Genomic DNA, 20966 nt, shown 5'->3' with positions numbered 1-20966 from the left:
GAAAGCTTTTGAGATGTGGCTTTTATTAGGAGAATTTTGGAAAATACCATGGATCTATCATTTATGAACGAAATGGTATTGCACAGAACGGGGAGAGACAACAAGGCCGCGTCTCACCATCAAATAATTTGATCAAACAGTTTGAGCAAACTTGACGTACTTGAGGAAGTACGTCAAAGTGACGTCACAATTGCAGTTTTTTTTTTAATTATAAAAATCTGTGCTCTCACTATCAGTCTAGTTTGATCAAATTTTTTGTATTGAGTTGTCTAACTTGTTTGTACTTTATTTAAAATTAAAATTTTTCATTATTATCCACAATGAACACTCAGGATGTGACGTCACTAACGGTCACTTTCAGTTTGCTCAAACCAGTTTGATCAAATTATTTGATGGTGAATGTTTAAAAAAAATGGAACATGATTTTTATGGCCTGCAAAAGGATATATGACGCTTTATAAGAGATCAAAGAACCAGCATTTCTGTGTCTGATTGATTTCAAGAAAGCATTTGACAAAGTAAGACTCAAAGATGTAATCCATCTTCTGTATAATAGAGAAATTCCCCTAAATCCTAAATATCATAAAAATTATTGAAAACATCTACCAAACCAACAAAATGGAAGCCAGAATAGATGGACAACTTGCAGAACCAGAACCAGGCTGCGAAGTATGCTCTCAAATTTAATTATGGATGTCAACAAAGGAATAGGATACAGAATGGGAAACAAAGAAGTAAATATACTCTGTTACGCAGGTGACGCCCTATACTCGTAGATGAATATAGTTTGCAAATACTAGTGCAAGATTTAACATAAGATTTTTTAACATAAGCAAAAGAATTTAATAAGACAATTTCATCTCAGAAACTAAAAAGTAATCAGCAAAGAACCAATCGGATGTAAAATAGAAATTGATGACGTCAGATTGAACAAGTGTAATGGAAATTAAATAACTTGGAATTACACTGGGCAGCTATGGAGACCTGGACAAAAAAGTGAGAGATCAAGTGCAAAATGAAAATAAACTGGTATGATGCCTTAATAACACTAGATAGCGAAACCGACATATTAACAACGAGATGAAGTCAAGAATTTATAAAGTCAGTGTGTATAAAGACTAATAATAATTACATAATATGTATCAGAATTAAGACCGGACACAGCCACAACACAAAGACTACTGGAAACGGCAGAGGTGAGAGTACTGGGAAGAATTACAAGAAATACGCTGAGAGAACGAAAAAGTAGACATTATAAGACAATATAATAGTGGCGGATCCAGAGGAGGGCGATGGGGGCGATCGGCCCCCCTATCAAACCAAGCTGTATATAAAGATTATAAATACATTTATTTATTCATTTATTTTTCATAAAAATTTACTGGATCCGCCACTGCAATGTAACGTAAAGTGTATAAACGAATTGACACTAAATACAAAAAAGGATTGAAATAACCACATAAGCAGAATGGAGGAAACCGGTGTGGTCAAAATAGCAAGAGATAAATCCCAAATCGGCAGAATAAGGACGGCCGCCCAGAAAAAAAGAGTGACAACCTTCCATAAAGGTATCAATCCGCTAAGAACAAACAGAAACATTAGGATTTTAAAACAGTTTGATGTAAAAAGCTTAAGAGGGCGTCTGACACATTTGTTTAGAGTTTGGGTTTACGCCTTTTTTAGGAGCCAGTCCGGCCCTAGAGTACACTCTGAAACTCCGTGGATATTAATCAGCCACGAAACAGCCCTGGCTCCTGGACTATTATCTACGTTCCGAAGTTCGCAATATTAGGCTGATTGTGCATAAAACTTAGAAGAAGAAGAATAAATTTGTCAAAGCCAAAGCCACATAGGTGTCAAATAATAATGTCAACATATATTTGAATTTCATTCAGGTTTATTTAAAGAATACATGACTATATTATTTACTTAAAGAAACTTCTTTAATATCTCAACAGTTAAAAATAATATTCTTTAAATCCCATGCACAAGTGATGCTATACAATGAATCGCAAGATCAATAACCTTCAATGAACCTGAATATTGCATAATTCCAGACTTTTGGAGAGCAAAATTCAATCTTGGACCCTTATTTAGAAAATATCAATTAAAGGAGATACTGAGCGAAATGGCTGGATTTGCCTTGAGAGTAAAAACCAAATCGGGACAGCAAGTAGTAAACTCATTAACTAGAGAAAGCACCATAAAGGATTTAAAACTGGTTCTTTCAACTTTATCTAACATACCTGCAAACAGATTGCAAGTGCTTTCAGGGTTTCCTCCTAAAATATTAGACATAAGTCAAGACAATGAAGCTATTGGAAGTAAAGGAATATCTTCAGGTGATAAGAATTTGTTATTATTGTGGAAGTGTACAGATTATTAACTGAGTTTTAAATGTGAATTTTATGTAGCAGGTAAAATATCATAAACATCTTGAATAATACTTATAATAAATGAGGTTTATTTGTTAACATTTTCAATGCAGTTGCCATACAAGTACGATTTTCGTTTGCAGCTGTGATGAACAAGCACCATACTATTACGCAAATTAATCTCCATCGTTCAAGTTTTTTTTGCAATAAGGAAAAGAAAAGCAATACATTGTACAGAATAACTAAACATTTATTCAAAAATTTCAAACTTAGAACTACTATAACAGGTTGAATGCCCATATATAAATAAAAAAAATTGGCCCATATGCCCAAGCACATATTAGTCAAGGGCATAGCGGGAGTATACGCCCGCCGGGGCATATTGGGAGAATTAGGAAGCAGGCGTATACGCCTGCCGTGGCAGTCAACCTGATAAACTACTGAGCAACTGTTTCAATCTCAGAGTGCAAAATTTTCCCAAGACGGTTTACAAGATGTGCACAACTGATACTGCACCCGTTCTGAATGGTTAACATGTTCACTGCCACATTGGTCCTATATCTGTTTCAATACTGATGCTGGGTCAGCAGGCCACATTGATCCTATGGGGCCAACATATATTTTGCTTTGCCAGGCTATGTTGATCTCATGGGGTCAATACATTTTCTAATAGTTGCTGGACCATTGGAGGATATTTAACTATGTATGATTGTAGAAATGGACCAACATGGCCTAGAAGCTATATGTGGCACATACAATTTCTTAGATTTTTTCATAATGAGAAATGTGGTACCTATTAGAACATGATCTCTATAAAAACATAATACAAGAAGGGTTCTGGTTTTAAAATAAACTTCATATAACAAATAAACATGTTTGTTAAGTAGTTAAAACTACTTTTATTTAAAGGTGCATCTTACCCAGGACTGAATCTGCAGTCATTTCTTTTTTTATTTGTCGTATAAACTGTAATTAAGAAACACCTGCACCATCGTTTAAAAAAGAATACAGTAGGAAAACTGAAAGAATACCCATGAACAAACACATAAAACACTCTGTATTTTCCTGTCACCATATCACACAAAAAATTGGCCAGCGCAAGTACATGTAATAATTACTGTTACATGTACTTGCACTGGACAATTTTCTTTGTGACACAGTGACAGGAAAATAAAGTGTGTTTTATATGTTCGTTCATGGATATTCTTTCATTTTTTTGACTGTAGTTTGTCAACGTAATGAATAAATTTGTTTGATTCTAATTGAGACAGTCACCACCATTTCTGTCAGGGTTGCAATGTCACGTGTAACTATGATAAATCCAAAATGCATAGACTCCAAGTTGAATACGACCCTATTCATAACACACCAACTCGCATAGGTACATATTAAGAAAATAAGAAAAATAAATATATGGAGGAATGTAATTTAGAAATTAATTAATGATGTCATGCTACTATACATTATACCTACATAATATAATAGCATGACATCATTAATTCAATTTCTAAATATATTCTTCCGTATATATATTTATTTTTCTTAATATGTATGCGAGTTGGTGTGTTATGAATAGGATCATATCCAACTTTGTGTCTATGCATTTTGGATTTATTGTAGTTACGCATGACGTTGTGAGTCTGACAGAAAGGATGGTGACTGTCTCAATTAGAATCAAACAAAGGGCCTAGCCGGGTAAGATGGTGAAAAGTGCCCCCAACTCGATTTAAATTCCATGTAGGCCACTTTTTAGCACATATAGAGGAACTCACTTTCTGAAATTTTTAGCCCCCTAGGTGGTCACGTGACCCCCCTAGAGCCTAATTAGGCTTTTTATGTTTTTATTTTTTATCTCAGCCGCATCAAGAGCTAGCCAAAAACTTTATTTAAAAAAGTTGTAAGTTTCAAAAAGATCTATATGAAATTTTTTTTTTTATTTTTTGGCGGGAAATTCGAATTTTTAGAACAATTTTAAACTTTTAAATAACTCTGAAAAAGAAACTAAGACACTCGTTTTTACGAAAATCAACTATAACGTGTATTTTTGCACAATCTTTCACCCTGAATTTTTTCAGATTTTTAAAATTGGTGAAACGTACCTTTAAAAATAAAAAACCGCATTTTTTCGGTTTTTTTTTTTCGTTTTTTGATACAATTTTCTACATATTTTTCAAAAAAGGTAACACCGTCACTAGAATAGGTAAAAAACTGAAAAATAATTGGGGTTTGCTTTATAAAATTTTTTTGTAACGCCATCCATTTTCAAGATACAGGACGTTGAAGAAAACAAAATTTTACACATTTTTTACGATTTTGCTGAAACTACTGGCAACATTGTAATAAAATTTGGCGGGTTTTAAGAGGTAGTTATTGTGCAAGTTTTGACATACAATTAAGGATTTGATATTCATCATTGGCACGCATAGGGGTAATGGTCTGAACTTTTTAAAGAATAAAGATAGTACACCACTGACATATTTCAAATTAACAATCGTTTTTGAATTCCTCGTTCAATTTGTGACAAAAAATCTATCTTCTTATTTTTTCATACGACGCGCCATTTTTATTCAAAATATAAAAGATCTTAATCCTTACAAAGCATTCGAACTTCTAGTAGTTTCTACATCTACATACATAAACTCGTACATCCATTATAAAAATTAATTCGAATACTTTGGAAGCGTTAAGATATTTTATTTTTTGCAACAAAACGGCGCGTCGTATGAAAAAATGGGAAGAAAGATTTTTTGTCACAAATAGAACGAGGAATTCAAAAATGATTGTTAATTTGAAATATGTCAGTGGCGTACCATCTTTTTTTCTTTAAAAAGTTCAGACCATTACCCGTATGCGCGCCAATGATGAATATAAAATTCTTAATTGTATGTCAAAAAATTCACAATAACTGCCTCTTAAAACCTGCCAAATTTTATTGCAATGTTGCCGGTAGTTTCGGCAAAATCGTAAAAAATGTGTAAAATTTTGTTTTCTTCAACGCCCTATATCTTGAAAATGGATGGCGTTACAAAAAAATTTTATTAAGCAAACCCCAATTATTTTTCATTTTTTTACCTATTCTAGTGACGGTGTTACCTTTTTTGAAAAATATGTATAAAATTGTATCAAAAAACGAAAAAAAAAACCGAAAAAATGCGGTTTTTTATTTTTAAAGGTACGTTTCACCAATTTTAAAAATTTGAAAAAATTCAGGGTGAAAGATTGTGCAAAAATACACGTTATAGTTGATTTTCGTAAAAACGAGTGTCTTAGTTTTTTTTCAGAGTTATTTAAAAGTTTAAAATTGTTCTAAAAATTCGAATTTCCCGCCAAAAAATAAAAAAAAAAATTCATATAGATCTTTTTGAAACTTACAACTTTTTTAAATAAAGTTTTTGGCTAGCTCTTCACGCGGCTGAGATAAAAAATAAAAACATAAAAAGCCTAATTAGGCTCTAGGGGGGTCACGTGACCACCTAGGGGGCTAAAAATTTCAGAAAGTGAGTTCCTCTATATGTGCTAAAAAGTGACCTATATTGAATTTAAATTGAGTTGGGGGCACTTTTCACCATCTTACCCGGCTAGGCCCTTTATTCATTGCATTGACCAACTATTCTTTTTTAAACAATGCCTGCACCTTTCGTAAAAATCCTGTTTCAATTCATTGTCTTAATCAATAATATTTTGCTTCACCTCATTTCCTAGATTCTCATGTTGTTAATGTTGATAAATTTTGAAATCTCTGGTTGATCAATTGTTTCAACATTAGTTTGTCCCACATGTTGTGGATTTATGTAAGTAAGCAATAGATCTTTACACATTGTGATCATTTCGCTGTCCAAATTTGTAGTATCCTCTTTATCACTATGGAAAAATTTATTAAACTCCGCACATTTTGGCAAAACCCATTCTACAAGCAGATAAAAAAATTCTCGTTCTAATTCTTCCAATAATTTTAATTTTATTAATATTATTTGAGTTTAGCTTCCGAGAAATGTTTGTATTTCAATGTTTGTGTATGTTGCACAAGATACATATTATATGTTTGTTACTGACAACATTAAAATTATCATATAAAACAATAATTATCATATACCTGGCAATGCAGGAAATATTTTAAGCAGTGTTAAATTCAATCGAAAACAATTGGGTTTCAATAGGCAGACTAGGAGGAAATATCTTTATGTATTAAGTGGGAACATAATTCTATTATCTCTGGCTAGTTTTGAAACACTAACAATAAACTTTTTCCATATCTGTATATTTGACGTAGGAGACACATGTTACAAAATCTTCAAAGTCTTCTATCAAGAGTGACTGAAATAAAAGATTTGGGGGTGTTATTTGACAGTTCCTTGTCATTTATCCCACACATTAACAATTTGTCAAATAAACCATGCCGTAATCTAGGTTTTATCACAAGAAACTCTCGAGATCTTTCAGTACCCACATATAGAATTGTATATTTTACTTTTGTCCATACCATCCTGTCTTATGCTTCTATAGTATGATCACCATACTATTTTAACCATATTTACACCCTTGAAAAAATTCAAAATAAGTTTCTCTGGATTTGTGCTTATAGATTAAACTTAAAGAACATGTCTTTGGTGGAACTAAGGTCAAGAGTAGAAGGTCCTTAGAAGAGTACAGAACTAAATGTGATTTAATTTTTCTCTATAAACTACTTGACCATACCACCGACTGTTCTGATTTATTAAGTCTTATCAACTTTAGATGTAGCACTAGAATTCTTAGAGACATGCCCATATTTTCTATAAAACACTATCACACAAACTATGACAAATTCTCTCCAATTAACAGGATTCAGACACTGGGAAATGACTAGTCAATATTATGATCTGGTGCATATAAAATCTGTAAGATTTAGGCACTGCCTGACTGAGTATGTTAGGAATCGAAGATGAGTGACCTTTACCTTAAAGTCTTCATTTCATTTGATTTTAATTGTCAGAGATTTACATTTTAATAATATTTTCAGGTAATTTAAGTTACTTAAATTATAATCATTTGTTTAACAATATTTAATAATTATTTAATACTTAGTTTAGTATTTGTGTTATGGTTAGGATACTTTATTTTTGTAAAATGGGGACCATAATAAATAAATAAATAAAATATGTCTGGCTTATGTGTTAACTAGGTATAACTTATAATGAATATAATATAGAAAATAAAAGTGTTAGAAGAGACAGTTGAAACTACAAAGATGTGTTCAAATGAAGTTAATATAAACAATTGGAAAAGGGGTCAAAGGAAAAAATAACAACTTAGCATGATCAGGGTATTATCTATAATCGTCAGCTGCTTTATTATTGTTCAAATTTAAATGTGGAAGTCATTTTTCAGGTGATACTCTAATATTAGAAGAAAAACCCATGGTAGAGGAAACCCAAGATCAAGATGTAGCCATGGCAGAAAATGATGCAGAAATTCCATTCCATACACCTGATATCCTCTTAAAACATGTTGTGCCTTCAGATAATTCCTGCTTGTTCACCAGTTTTCAATTTGTACTAAATGGCAAAATTGATAAAAGCGGTACAGTCAATCCATATTTGAGGAAGCTGGTAGCAGAGTCTATACGGAGTGATAAGGATAACTACAATGAAGCTGTACTTGGAAAGCCAATAGATGACTATTGTGCCTGGATTCAGGATGAAAAATCATGGGGTCAGTATTGTTTTTAATAAAATTTCCACTCAGTAATAGCATTGAATAAGTGAATGTCTTTATTTGATTGGGTGATCAGTATTCACTACATTGGGGAACCATTTCAGGTATTGAGGCATATTGGTTTCAAAACTGTAATAATTTTTTCTCTACCACATCAACTTTTTTCTCTACCCCAGAATCTAGCATGGATCATAGGAAGCATTATTGCTCTCCTATTGGCTGCCACTAATCTTCGCCAATAGATAGGATTTAATTAGCAAGTGTTGAATGATTTAGTACTAGATTTAGGGCTATCTAAAAAAGCTAGGGGCTTTTGAGCCTCTAGCATTGAGACAGCGTGAGAGAATTTTGATTGAAAAGGGAGCTATTTTGGATTGAGAGAATGTGTGTTTCTACAACACTATTTTTTTGTATCTAAATAATGGTAGATTTGTATATTGTCATACTTTATTTGATTTAATTACAATATCCCTGCTTTTTGTGTATGCGGAACAGCAGGACTCATGAGAAACATCAGATGCAGTCTCGAATTGGCTACCAAGATTTGACCTGAAACCTAGTGCTCTAAACATTCAGCCCTATTCTGTAACTTTTAACAAATCGAATAGAAATGACCAAGTCGAATCGTAATTACCCAAAATCGGAATGTTTGATATCTATCGCGTCATTTTCGTGTGTGGATTGGCATTCTGTAACTCACATCGAAATAAAGGTAAATCGAAATCGGCAATTTCTATTTCACGTGGTAAGGAGGGGGTGGCAACCCCGCATTGTCAAGCGAAATTAGTGTTCTGTGGCCTGCTTGTTACTGTTGAAAAGTAAACAAAATATTAGTGTAAATATTCTACACAAAAAACTCAAAAGGTGATAAATGGTTTTAAATCAAAGTTAATTAAAATTGTTATAAAAAAAAGATCAACTGATAAATAAAAAAGATAAATGAAGATAAGATGTATGATGTAAAATATTACTAATAATATACAATCTTAAGATTTGATTCCAGCTAAAATAACTGATAAACAACTTTTCCCAAAAATGGCGTCTTTTTTATAATTATTTTCTTTTCTATAAGCGTTGATTGATAAAAATACAAGTAAACTTGTATAATATATTATTTATCAATCAACGCTATAAGTCTATCTTTATAATTTTAAACGGTCTTGTACAACAATCATTATACCATTGATTGAAATTGTACAAGAAATATACAAAAAATATATGGCAACACTGTGAACTATGACTGGCAAACATTCAGCATTCAGATTCAGATGCCAGAGAAAATAGGGTTAGGTTCAATGCATACTCGTACAACATGACTAAAATTAAATATACAATTTCCTAAGTAAATAACTCCACATACAGACTAAAAAATTAAGCAGATACAAAATGTAAAAATACTGTAAATAAGTAGTAATAAACTATTTTTAGTAGATATAAAATATAAACATCAAAACAAAATACAATGCGCTTGCGTCAAGCACAATTCCGATTATCGAAATCTAATTTCGACAGGGTAAATGTTGTCGAAGTCATTTCTATTCACTATTCCGATTGTAGAGATTCCGAGGGAGTTATGGAATACCGATTTTGCCTATTTCTATTCGACTTGGCCACTTCTATTCGATTTTCCTTACTTCTATCATCGAAATGAGTTACAGAATAGGCATGATTGTACATCAACAATTTTTTAACTAAGAGAACATTATATTTCAACGTCCACATCCACATATAACTAGCCTGTCATTTTTAAAAAAATAAAGGCCAGTGTTTTTGATGGTCCTCAGATTCGGCAGCTTCTTAAATGAAACAATTTCTGGCATTGTTCTGCTAGATCAATGCCAGCCATTGGAAAGAATGGTTGGTTAGCTCTCAAGAACATTGTTAAAAATCAAAATAAATAATAAAATAAAAAAAGTAAAAATAAAAAAATTTATAACATTAAAATAAAATAATTAATAAAATAAAATTAATAAAATCATTTAAAAATAAAATTATTTTTAAATGATTTTAATGAAACGTTAATAAAATCATTTTTTTAGTAAAATTGTGATATCTTAGGTGGTATCTCTTTTTATTTTAGGTGGAGCAATAGAACTATCGATATTAGCCAACCACTATGGCATCGAAATAGCTGTGATTGACACCATTAATGCCATTATCAATAAATTTGGAGAAGACCGGCAATATCCTCTAAGAGTTTTTCTCCTATTCGATGGTATACACTATGATCCTATCTTTTTAGAACCATTAGATGTAAGTATGATTTTTTAGGAAGTTAAAAATTGTGTTAATATTACTTACTTACTCCGTGGCATTACAACCCTTCGTTGGTTTTAGCCGACTCAACAACTTGCCTCCACTCTTTTCTGTCTTGAGCAGTCTATCCAGTTCTCGACGTCCATAGCTTTCAGGTCTCCTGCTATATTATCTCACCACCGGAGTCGAGGGCGTCAACGTGTTCTTCTTCCTTCTTCCAGTTGGGACTTCTTCCCATACCACTCTTATTGTTCTTTTTTGCCAGTATGTCTTCCGAGGTGTCTTGCCCATTGGAGTCTTATGGACTTTATTTCTTTTATTATGTTGCCATATGGGTATAGTTCGTCTAACTATTTGTTAGTTCTTATCGTATAAGATAAATTTATTTGTGAGGGGGACATTTTAAACACCAGTTTTCAACTAAATTCCATTAACCCTCGAGCGGGGGCGGACACAACCCCCAAAATCTTTAATGGAAAGGGGGGTTGAGTGATACCTCATTTTAAAGATCGTTCGATTACCTTTTCAAAAATACCACATACATTATATTTGTTTTCAGTACATTTGGAAAAATCAAGTGAAACCGTACAGATATTAACTATCGAGTTCAGAACTCCAAATTTTTTTTGGGGTATTGAACTCCAAATTGAATTTTTTTTGGGTGTTGGAGTATTTAGAGGATTTTTTTGAAGTATTTTTGGAAAAATCAAGTAAAACCGTAAAGATATTAAGTATCGAGTTCAGGACTCCAAAATTTTTTAGAGTATTGTGTCCAAGATTTTTTCAAAAGTACTAAAAAGAAATATAAGGTATGTGGTATTTTTGAAAAGGTAATTGAATGACCTTCAAAATGAGGTATCACTCAACCCCCCTTTCCATTAAAGTTTTTGGGGGTTGTGTCCTCCCCCGCTAGAGGATTGATGTAATTTAGTTGAAAACTGGTCTACAAAATGTTCCCCTCACAAATAAATTTGACGTGTTTTTGCATATTTTTAGATTTCTATAGGGAACAAATTATAGGGGGTGGCAACTTTTCAAATTGACACACTGTACATGTATTTAATTTTATTGTCATTGATTAGGAGCCCCCCTTTTCTGTGCTTCCTTCTCGAACCTGACATGTTAATATTGTTACTGATTAATAAGATGCTTTGCAGAATTATGTTGCTGTTGAATGTTTAAATAATGATTTTTTTTATTAACTAACAATAAGCGTTTCTTCTGACAATGAAGCTGATGACATGTAGAGTATTTTTCCAATGAATAATCTCTTTTAAATATATCTAAACCCAAGTTAAACATTGTTGGTATGAATTTACAATAATTTGCCTTAAAAAAACTAAACTAAAGTATGTGTGATAGATCGGATGGCAGTAGACGTTTTAGCCTTCGGATTTCATTGGCATCGCGCACGTTTAGTTGGTCCGCTAACCGATTCGGGTGCACTGACACTTTTTGACTATAGTTGACACTAAAATGATGTATGGCATCTTTGATGGATTCTAAAGAGATATCATGCTGAATGATTTCGTTACTGACGTAGTAGGGAGCATCAACAATAGTTCGTAGTACTTTATTGTGGAAACTCTGCAAGATGGATATGTTGGAGTTGCTAGCAGTTCCCCACAGCTGGATGCCATAGGTCCGCACAGGTTTTAAGATTGTTTTGTATAATATTTTATTGTCTATGGAGAGTTTTGATCTGCGACCGATGACCCCATACATGTTGCTTAATTTGAGGCCAAGTTGCTTGCGCTTAGTGAATATGTGTTTTGTCCAAGTCAGTTCTCGATCCAGGTGCATTCCGAGGTATTTGGCGCTATCAGATTGTGGAAGTTGACAATCAATAAATTGAACAGGTGGGCACGTTTCTCTGCGGAGGGTAAACGTCACATGTGTTGATTTCAATCCATTTGCTTTAATACGCCATCTTTTTAGCCAGTTTTGGACGTCGCTTAGACTAGTTTGCAGGTTCCTAGAGGCTGATGTTGGGTCAGTGTGGGACGCCAAAATGGCTGTGTCGTCGGCAAATGTCGCAACAATGGTAAGTCGTGTTGATGGCACGTCTGCAGTATACCATAAGTACAGCATCGGTCCAAGTACGCTACCTTGTGGAACTCCTGAATTTATTGGATGCAGCTATGTATATTCACTTCCATGTTTTATTTGGAAGTGCCTATCTGTCAGGTATGATTTTAGAAGTTGAAAGTGGGGATGGGGCAGTAGCTTCTTTAGTTTAACTTGCAATCCTTCATGCCACATCTTGTCGAAAGCCTGAGATATATCGAGGAAAGCTGCTTAACAATATCTTTTACTATTCAGGTCCTTATTGATTTGATTTACCACTCTATGAACTTGTTCTATTGTCCCGTGTTTATTGCGGAATCCGAATTGGTAATCTGGAATTATCTTCTTTTCGTCTATTATAGTTTTTAGCCTTTTAACATATAGCTTCTCAGAAACCTTGGAAAGAATTGGCAGTAGACTTATCGGTCTGTAGGAAGACAACTCTTCTGTTTTCTTCCCGGGCTTGGCTATCATAACGATCTGGGCCCAGATGCTAGGGAAATAATTTAGTCGTAGTATAGAATTAAAAATGTAAGTAAGTCGTAAGTCTAGCACTTTTCGGATAGTTCTTGAAGAATTTTTCCAGATACCAAACCGAAACCAGGAGCTTTTTTATGTTAATTTCTTCCATAAATGTTTGTTTGACTTCTCTAATAGTGAAATAATGATGAATTCTGAAATCATGGATTAAAAATAAATAAATTTCTCTTTCTAGGGAGGTAAAATTCAAACGATCTTCATGACAGACGACGATAGACTGCTCAAACAGGCCGAGGAATTAGCCAGAGAAGCCAAATCCAGTAGGCAATTTACAGACGTAAATAAATTCACCTTGAAATGTATGATTTGCAACATAATGCTGACGGGGCAAGTAGCGGCACAACAGCATGCGCAGACTACCGGGCACGCAAATTTCGGAGAAGTTTAATTTTTAGAGAAAATAATTTTAACTACGAAAATAAGGAATATAAAACTTGGAATATAAAAAAGTGACCTATGTTAAGATTGTTTTCTTATAGTCAGGGTCTGTTATTACTTAAGTTACTTTTATTAGTAAAAAATCTATTATAAAACATTTCTCGAATAGTTCAAAATATCTTTATGGGTCTTCTGTCTTGCGATAACTTTTTATTTTCTGAAAATGTATTTTTTATTTATTTTTCTTTTTATTCTGATTAATCACATGAGTATGCTTTTTCTCACGAGGATCTTTCAGTGCGTCACAGTTTTTCGATTTCTTTCTAACGCATTAAATTGCATGTGACAGTAAAAAACGCACGTCGGTGATTACATTTCGTCGGTGATATTTATAACATTTATTCAAGTTGTCAATAGATGGCGCAATAATCGAAAAAAAAATAAATTATTTACGAATTATATAATATATCTACGAATATAATCTGTTCAATTTATAAGACTATACAAATCAAAGAAAATACCATTTTATAAATGCAATAAACACAATTGATTTGATTTTACGCCGAATTGCAAATAAAATGTGACAACTGTCAGATTTAACTAAAATGTCATGTCACTAAAATGTATATTATCACGGACTTACCTTTTTTTCTATCATTTGTGACGCACTGAAAAATGCTCATGAAAAGAAGCATATTATGCCATACTGCTTCTTGAATCTGCTTTGTGAATAGATCCACATAAGCATCAAGTGGTTCTTTCATTTTCAATGTCAAATTTTTAATCAATTTAATTAAATTAGTGAATTAAATTTACTTTACATTTTTCCATAATTTTTCATTGTGGGATACAAAAAATTTTCCACAATTTTGCTTGTTCATTGGGGGATGTTGCCTCTATAAAAAATTGTCACTCCATCTCTTGCGCGGTTGGCCGTTACTCCTAGCACTGCTGATTTGTCCCTTTCTATTTCAATGACTCTTGTGTCCACCATTTTACTAATGTGATTGGGCAATTCTTCTGTGTCTGTACAGTAGGGAGGGCGAGTCAAATACCACAGTACTTAGGCCACATTTGACCCATTGTGGATCCTCCCAGGGAGCTGTGTCTTTACCTCATTGTCCATCCTGCCATTTCCAGGAGGATGGACAAGTCGCGAGGGGATATGTCTCTTATGGGGGTAGGGGTAGGCCAGGACTCACCGAACGAGTACTCTCGTATTGACGATAACTCTGGATATTCACAGGAACATGCTCGACAGTTACAATAAAGTAGTGGAATACAATAAACCTCTAGTTCTGGTTTTTATCGATTTTCACATAGCCTTTGGCTATGTTAATCTGATGGCTGACAGTTAATCTCAGGATTGGGATATCTGAAACAAAAAAAACGTACTGCATTTGAAAGAGAAGGTTTCTTACGTGACAATTTACCACAATTTGACCAAAAAATAAAAAATAAATATGTTTTAACCATGAAAAACTGAAGAAAAATGCGATTTTCTCACAAATTTTTTTTAAATTTCCGTTAAATCTTTTTTTTGCGAAATTTTTTACTAACGGTGGTAAATTGTCACGTATGAAACCTTCCTTTTTCAAATGCCGTACGATTTTTTTGTTTCAGAGATCCGAATTCTGAGGTTAACTGTCCGCCATCGGAACTACTTTTTTTCGAGGCCTCGACTTTAGCGCCCTCTACAATATTAGTGTACGTGCAAGAGTTAGATATTAATATTTAAAAAGTTTTATGTTCATTTTTAATAAAGGTTCTGAGAAAAAAAATCTTGAAAAAATGCTTATTTTTGGTCTTTTAAAGTGTACTAGTACCTTAAAGCGTGGCTCGCAATGTGTTAATATGCTTGTTGCTAGAAGATTGCGGGAAATCTTCGGTTCCCTCAGAGTAGGCTCTCCAAGCAGCTCTTTGTTTTTGTCTGCAGACTTTCTTAAACTCTGTGAGGTTTGATTGATAAGAATCCCAACCCTCTCTGAGTTTGGTGCGTATTGCTCTATTAAAAGCTGTTCCTCCTGTCTTCCTGTTCAGTGCACCACCAAGAGTTGATTTTGCGACTTTCTTAAACCATCCTTATCAGACAGGATTTTTTATAAGCGTAGCTTATTTTGGTTTGGATAGATAACGTATAGTACCTTTCCAATTGTGAATTAGTTCCCGGAGTTAAAGCCTTTTCATTTCTCAGAGCATCTTCTAAGAGTTGGTTGTAATTCATTCCTCAGAGCACCTTCGAAGAGTTGGTTGTAGAGTTCTATATCCGTCCTCCAAGGGTTCCGAGATTTGATACGGCTTTTTCCAGACTAATCGGATAGGTCAACCAGCGGTGGTCAGATATAGAGATGTTCTTGCTGGACGGTGTAATCCCTAGTTACTTTATTCCCATGCAATGCTAACTCCATCGACTTGATTTCCAGTTTACAACTTATTGGTCCTGTACTGATTACTATTGTTCTGGTTTTTGAGCTGAAATAGTTATGTGTCGTGTTAAATCCTTTTGCTCTTATATATCTGTGAACTAGTCTTGAGGGCTGTCTTCATTTTGGGCTATCAAAATTCTTGATTTTTCCATGCGCCTTTGTGCCACTCACATTTTTAGTGTTGTTCTTGTGAGCGTGAGAGTTTCTGCTACGTATGGCATAATAGGAAGAACGCATTGGTCAAATGTCTTCCGTTTCATAGCTATCGGGATGTTGCTCTTAAAGATGTCTCTTAGTGAACCATACGGCGCCCATGCAAGTGTTACTCGTCGTTGAAATTCTCAGGTCTGATTTCATTGAATAATCCTTGCTTATTCTGATTTCATGAACGAGATATATGTACTGTTCTGTCAATTCGACTCTTGATTTTGGATGGTTAGGTGTTCGCTGGGAATTAAATTTGTCATAGATTTGGTCTTACTGAGGTTCATTTTTAGACTTATTGTTGAACATACGTTTTCTAATTCTTGTAGCATTTGTTGTGCTTCGCCCAAATATTCGGTGAGAAGTACTACATCCTCGGCAAAACGCAGACGATTGAGCAAATGCTCAATCATATATCTACAATGCATTGAAGTAATAAAACAGTCTGTATTATTTTGATTGACATATGTAAAATAAAAATCAATTACAAAAAACTCGAAGATGTACCACAAGGTTATTTATTATTGTTAAAAAACATATGAAAGGACGCGTTTCGGCTTTACACAAGCCATCATCAGCTTAAATACAGGACAAAAACAATGGACTGACCAGAAAAACAGGAAGGAGGAAGAATCAGCTAGTTTACATTATAAAATATATAGATGTACACATTTCTTCATTAATAATTAGCTATTAATAGCATTTTGTTATTAATAGCTAATTATTAATGCTATTAATAGCTAATTATTAATGAAGAAATGTGTACATCTATATATTTTATAATGTAAACTAGCTGATTCTTCCTCCTTCCTGTTTTTCTGGTCAGTCCATTGTTTTTGTCCTGTATTTAAGCTGATGATGGCTTGTGTAAAGCCGAAACGCGTCCTTTCATATGTTTTTTAACAATAATAAATAACCTTGTGGTACATCTTCGAGTTTTTTGTAATTGGTTTACCTCGAGACCACATTTGAGTAAGTATGGATACTTCTCTTCATGTTTTAAAATAAAAATATTAATTGGGATTGTTCCATACTTTTTATACACACAGTATACTATACATGTTTCTTACCTTTCGTACTACTGTCGTGTATATTATCTATTGTTTTTGTTGTAATTTTTTCCATAAGTCACTTTTTTACATGATTAATGGGTCGTAGATATTTTTAAAAGAATTTTTTATATAATTTGTAGCTAGATTTTTAATAGGACAATATCAATTTTTCTATTTTGGTGTTTTCAAATTCTGCCCTCTACCTCACAAGTTAATGATAAAAATTTGTAACAAAGAAATAACGCCGACTTTTTTGAATCAATTAAAGAGTTAATAGTTCTATTGTGTTTTAATTCATACCTGGAAGACAACTCTCGAATACTCGAAATGAAAATTCAAATAAAACAATATGAAAAAAATTTTTTAAAGAAACGCTTTTATTTAGTTATGAGTGACTAAAAGTTAACATATAAAAAAATCAACTAAAAAGCAAAAAATAAAAAAAAATCAAACTCGACGGATTATTCGAAAAAAATGAAAAAATCTAACACATTCGTTAAAGAAAAGCGTGGGGCGAAAACCGTTTATTCGATGAAGACGCGCCCCACGCTTTTCTTTAATGAATGTGTTACATTTTTTCATTTTTTTAACGAACGTTTTTTTCGAATAATCCGTCAAGTTTGATTTTTTTTATTTTTTGCTTTTTAGTTGATTTTTTTATATTTTAACTTTTAGTCACTCATAACTAAATAAAAGAGTTTCTTAAAAATTTTTTTCATATTGTTTTATTTTTCACTTTTTAGTCTTACACTTTTTAAACATTAATATATATCGTCATGTTAAAAAAAAAGGATGTAGGTATATGACAGATACCTTTTTTGCATTTATTTTAACTTTTGATACATACATTGTACATTTTCTGTAATTTCTTCATACACTTCTTAAATCAAAATCATTATTTACGACTATTATAGTTTTCGCAGTATTTCCATCTCTTGTAATACTTTACTATTGCACGGTGTAGACGCTGTTAATTTCTCGCAATGCAGTTCTTCGATGCGCAAGCCGTCTATTGTACGTATCCATACAAGGGTAAACCTCGCTCGGTGTAGTAGCTCCACTTAGTGGATACGTCGGTGATCGCCGCTTGACGCTTACACTCTTCGTTTCAACCGGTTTAGGGTTTATATGTAAGGGAGCGCATGCTGTATCCATTTGACCAGCTACACCGAGCGGGGTTCACCCTTGTATGGATACGTACCTTAATGATCGCACTCGGCTCAATGAAACGTAAGCTTTGCAGGCTTTTAAGCATGTCCTTATGCAATCACTTTCGGGCCCAAGTTCACGACAGCGCAGCGTAGTCAACAGTCGAACCTTGCGTTTTATGGACAGTCGAAGCCCACGACAATACTAAGGGCATCCATAACTTTTTGCAGCCATAACTGCGGTGCCATAACTTTTTTTCGCTGAAAACTGGATAGAAATCGGACAGAAACTGGATAAATTTGAAACTTTATTGTTTATATATGAAGCATAACGTAAAAAGTGAAATTATGTATAGTTCATATAATTAGCTACAATCTGTAAAAGTTTCAAGTTTCTACATTGTAAAAAACAAGAGAATTTAAGCATTTTCCATTAAAATCGTTTTTTTTTTATTTAAACAATTCATAAACATAAAAAAATATTTGATAGACTATTCGTGTATTGTTCCCGCGAATCCATGTCTGCAAAATTTCATTCATTTCCATTGAAGAAAATGCAGTCAAATTAACGTTTAAAGATTTGACGCGAACGATTGAACGAAATAAAAGCGTTTAAAAAATACAGCTTCTATAGTAGGAGTATTTTCGAAGAATTGGTCCTTCGAACCGGATTTTTTTTATACATATCTTGATCAAGGTCCATTTTCCAAAAATAAGCGATATTTCTAGCTGTTGTATTCGTTTATTATGGCTCGTTATACTTAGATTGTACGTTCTGATGAGCAAAATACCCCAAAACGAGATCAGGGAGCATTCAAGTATTACGTAACGCAATTTTTGAAGATTTTTGACCCTCCCCCATGTAACGCACCGTAACGTTTTTCTGTACCCCCCTCCCCCTACCTAAATGTTACGTAACAGCCAAGTGACCATTTGAACCTAAATAAAAAACTAGGTTGCGAAAAGTACCGGAAACTCGGTAAAAAAACTTTCTTTATTATTTTAATCGCATTTGAGGTAATAATAAAAACTTATCGTTAACTAATTACAATCATCATCCAGCCTCAAATGTCCACTGCTGAACATAGGCTTCCTTCCCTTGTTTCCAACCACGTCTATCCTGCGCCGCTCTCATCCAGTTTTTATTTAGCTTTCTTACGTCGTCAGTCCATCTTGTAGGCGGTCGACCAACGCTTCGCTTGTCTTCTCTTAACCTCCATTCCAATAATCTTTTTGTCCATCGCCCATCTGTCATTCTGGCTATGTGTCCTGCCCATCTCCACTTCAACCTGGCTATTCTTTCGATGACGTCAGTCACCTTTGTTCTTTTCCTGATTTCTTCGTTTTTGATTTTGTCTTGCAGAGTTATTCCTAACATTGACCGCTCCATTCTTCTCTGCGTTACTCTTAGTTTGGTAGCCGAGGCTTTAGTTAAGTAAGTGTTTCTGATCCGTACGTCAAGACTGGGAGGACGCACGGACGCACTGATCCAATACCTTTCTCTTTAGGCATGTGGACAACTCACTCACTTTTAAAAGTTTCTCTGTTTTCCAAATGCTGCCCACTCAAGAACGATTCTTCTATTCAGTTCATGTGTCTGGTTATCCCTGCTAATCGTAATTTCATGTTCCATGACATGAAACATGTCCAAAACTTACAATACTAATCTTTTATTACTAATTTTACATTTACATTTTCCCTACTTGGCCCCATCCTTACATACATTTTTGGCTTCATCCTTTATTGTTCTTCTCATGCATTTTTCTATTTTATCTTTTTTAATAAAAGCGTAAAATAAAATAACATATTTATTATTTCAACATTTTATTTTGCTTAGTAAAAATTTTTGTATAACGAATAATATACGATGTTGCCAGTAGTTTCGGAAAAATAGTGAAAAAAATGTGTAAAACTTTTTGTTGTTCAACGCCCTGTATCGTGAAAAAGCATACCGTTATAAAAATGAATTAGTAAGCAAACCCCAATTATTTTTTAATTTTTCACTTATCCTGGAGATCGTGTTACCTTTTTCTGAAACGCCCTGTATATATAAGAAGGCAGTTATGGAATAAAATTATTTCTGTACTTGTTTTAAACAATTTTAAAAAACGCTGAGACCCGCAGATTTTCATATATCAAAATGTGTGCTTTTTAAACATAAATTTAAATGTACAGGGTGATTCACACAAGCCTACCGTAGTTCATAAGCTTTATTTTTAATGGAACACCCTGTATAGTTTTATATTTTTAAAAGCTGCTTAACAATCTGATTTCATGGTTTTTATGAATAATACAGGGTGATCATTTAAAATTATAATGTATGGAAACCACTTATGGAATAAAATTGCTTGTGTCATTATTTTAGAAACTCATAAAAACGCTAGGATACGTCAACTTTTAAATTCAACTATGGACTATTTAAACATAAATTTGAATATACAGGGTGATTCACTCAAGTCTAGCATAGTCCATTATCTTTAATTGTAATTAAACACCCTGTATATTTTTGTTTTTAGAAGCTGCTTAACAACCTCATCTCAAAAGTGTGTATTACGTAAGGTATATTATGAATAATGCAAGTGAAATTTTGAAATGTATAATTTTCGTCAAGATATTTCACATAAAACTTTGAAATTAATAATTCAGGAATTACACCTTAAAGTAAGGGTATTATTTTTTTAAATATCTATCAATTTTCTAAACTAAGTATCAATATAGTGGGTTTTGTATTTAATGCTTTTTATTTAAAGACATTTTTAAATAATTTAACCGCATTTGCGGTAATAAAAACTTTTTAGACTTTTTGCGGTAATGATAAAAACGACA

At 33.3% G+C, this 20966-nt stretch overlaps 1 protein-coding gene across 1 annotated transcript; it reads left to right on the top strand.

Moving 5' to 3' along the window:
* Window positions 1–1828: 1828 nt before the first annotated feature.
* Window positions 1829–17271, top strand: LOC126886714 (ubiquitin thioesterase OTU1). Its single transcript, XM_050653717.1, has 4 exons — window positions 1829–2342; window positions 7743–8066; window positions 10150–10322; window positions 13108–17271. Exons 1-4 carry the CDS (start codon window positions 2129–2131, stop codon window positions 13318–13320), a joined length of 924 nt encoding a protein of 307 aa, XP_050509674.1. The 5' UTR covers window positions 1829–2128; the 3' UTR covers window positions 13321–17271.
* Window positions 17272–20966: the final 3695 nt, after the last annotated feature.

The sequence above is a fragment of the Diabrotica virgifera genome, chromosome 6 (assembly GCF_917563875.1).
Source record: "Diabrotica virgifera virgifera chromosome 6, PGI_DIABVI_V3a".
Lineage (NCBI taxonomy): Eukaryota > Metazoa > Arthropoda > Insecta > Coleoptera > Chrysomelidae > Diabrotica > Diabrotica virgifera.
This window is presented reverse-complemented; position numbering and strand designations above follow the sequence as displayed.

Excerpts from the sequence above, each read along its gene's own strand:
- LOC126886714 (XM_050653717.1), top strand. The coding sequence starts at position 2,129 with ATGGCTGGATTTGCCTTGAGAGTAAAAACCAAATCGGGACAGCAAGTA. Across the intron at positions 8,067-10,149 it reads TCAGGATGAAAAATCATGGG|GTGGAGCAATAGAACTATCG; the intron begins GTCAGTATTGTT and ends TTTTTATTTTAG. Across the intron at positions 10,323-13,107 it reads TCTTTTTAGAACCATTAGAT|GGAGGTAAAATTCAAACGAT; the intron begins GTAAGTATGATT and ends TTCTCTTTCTAG.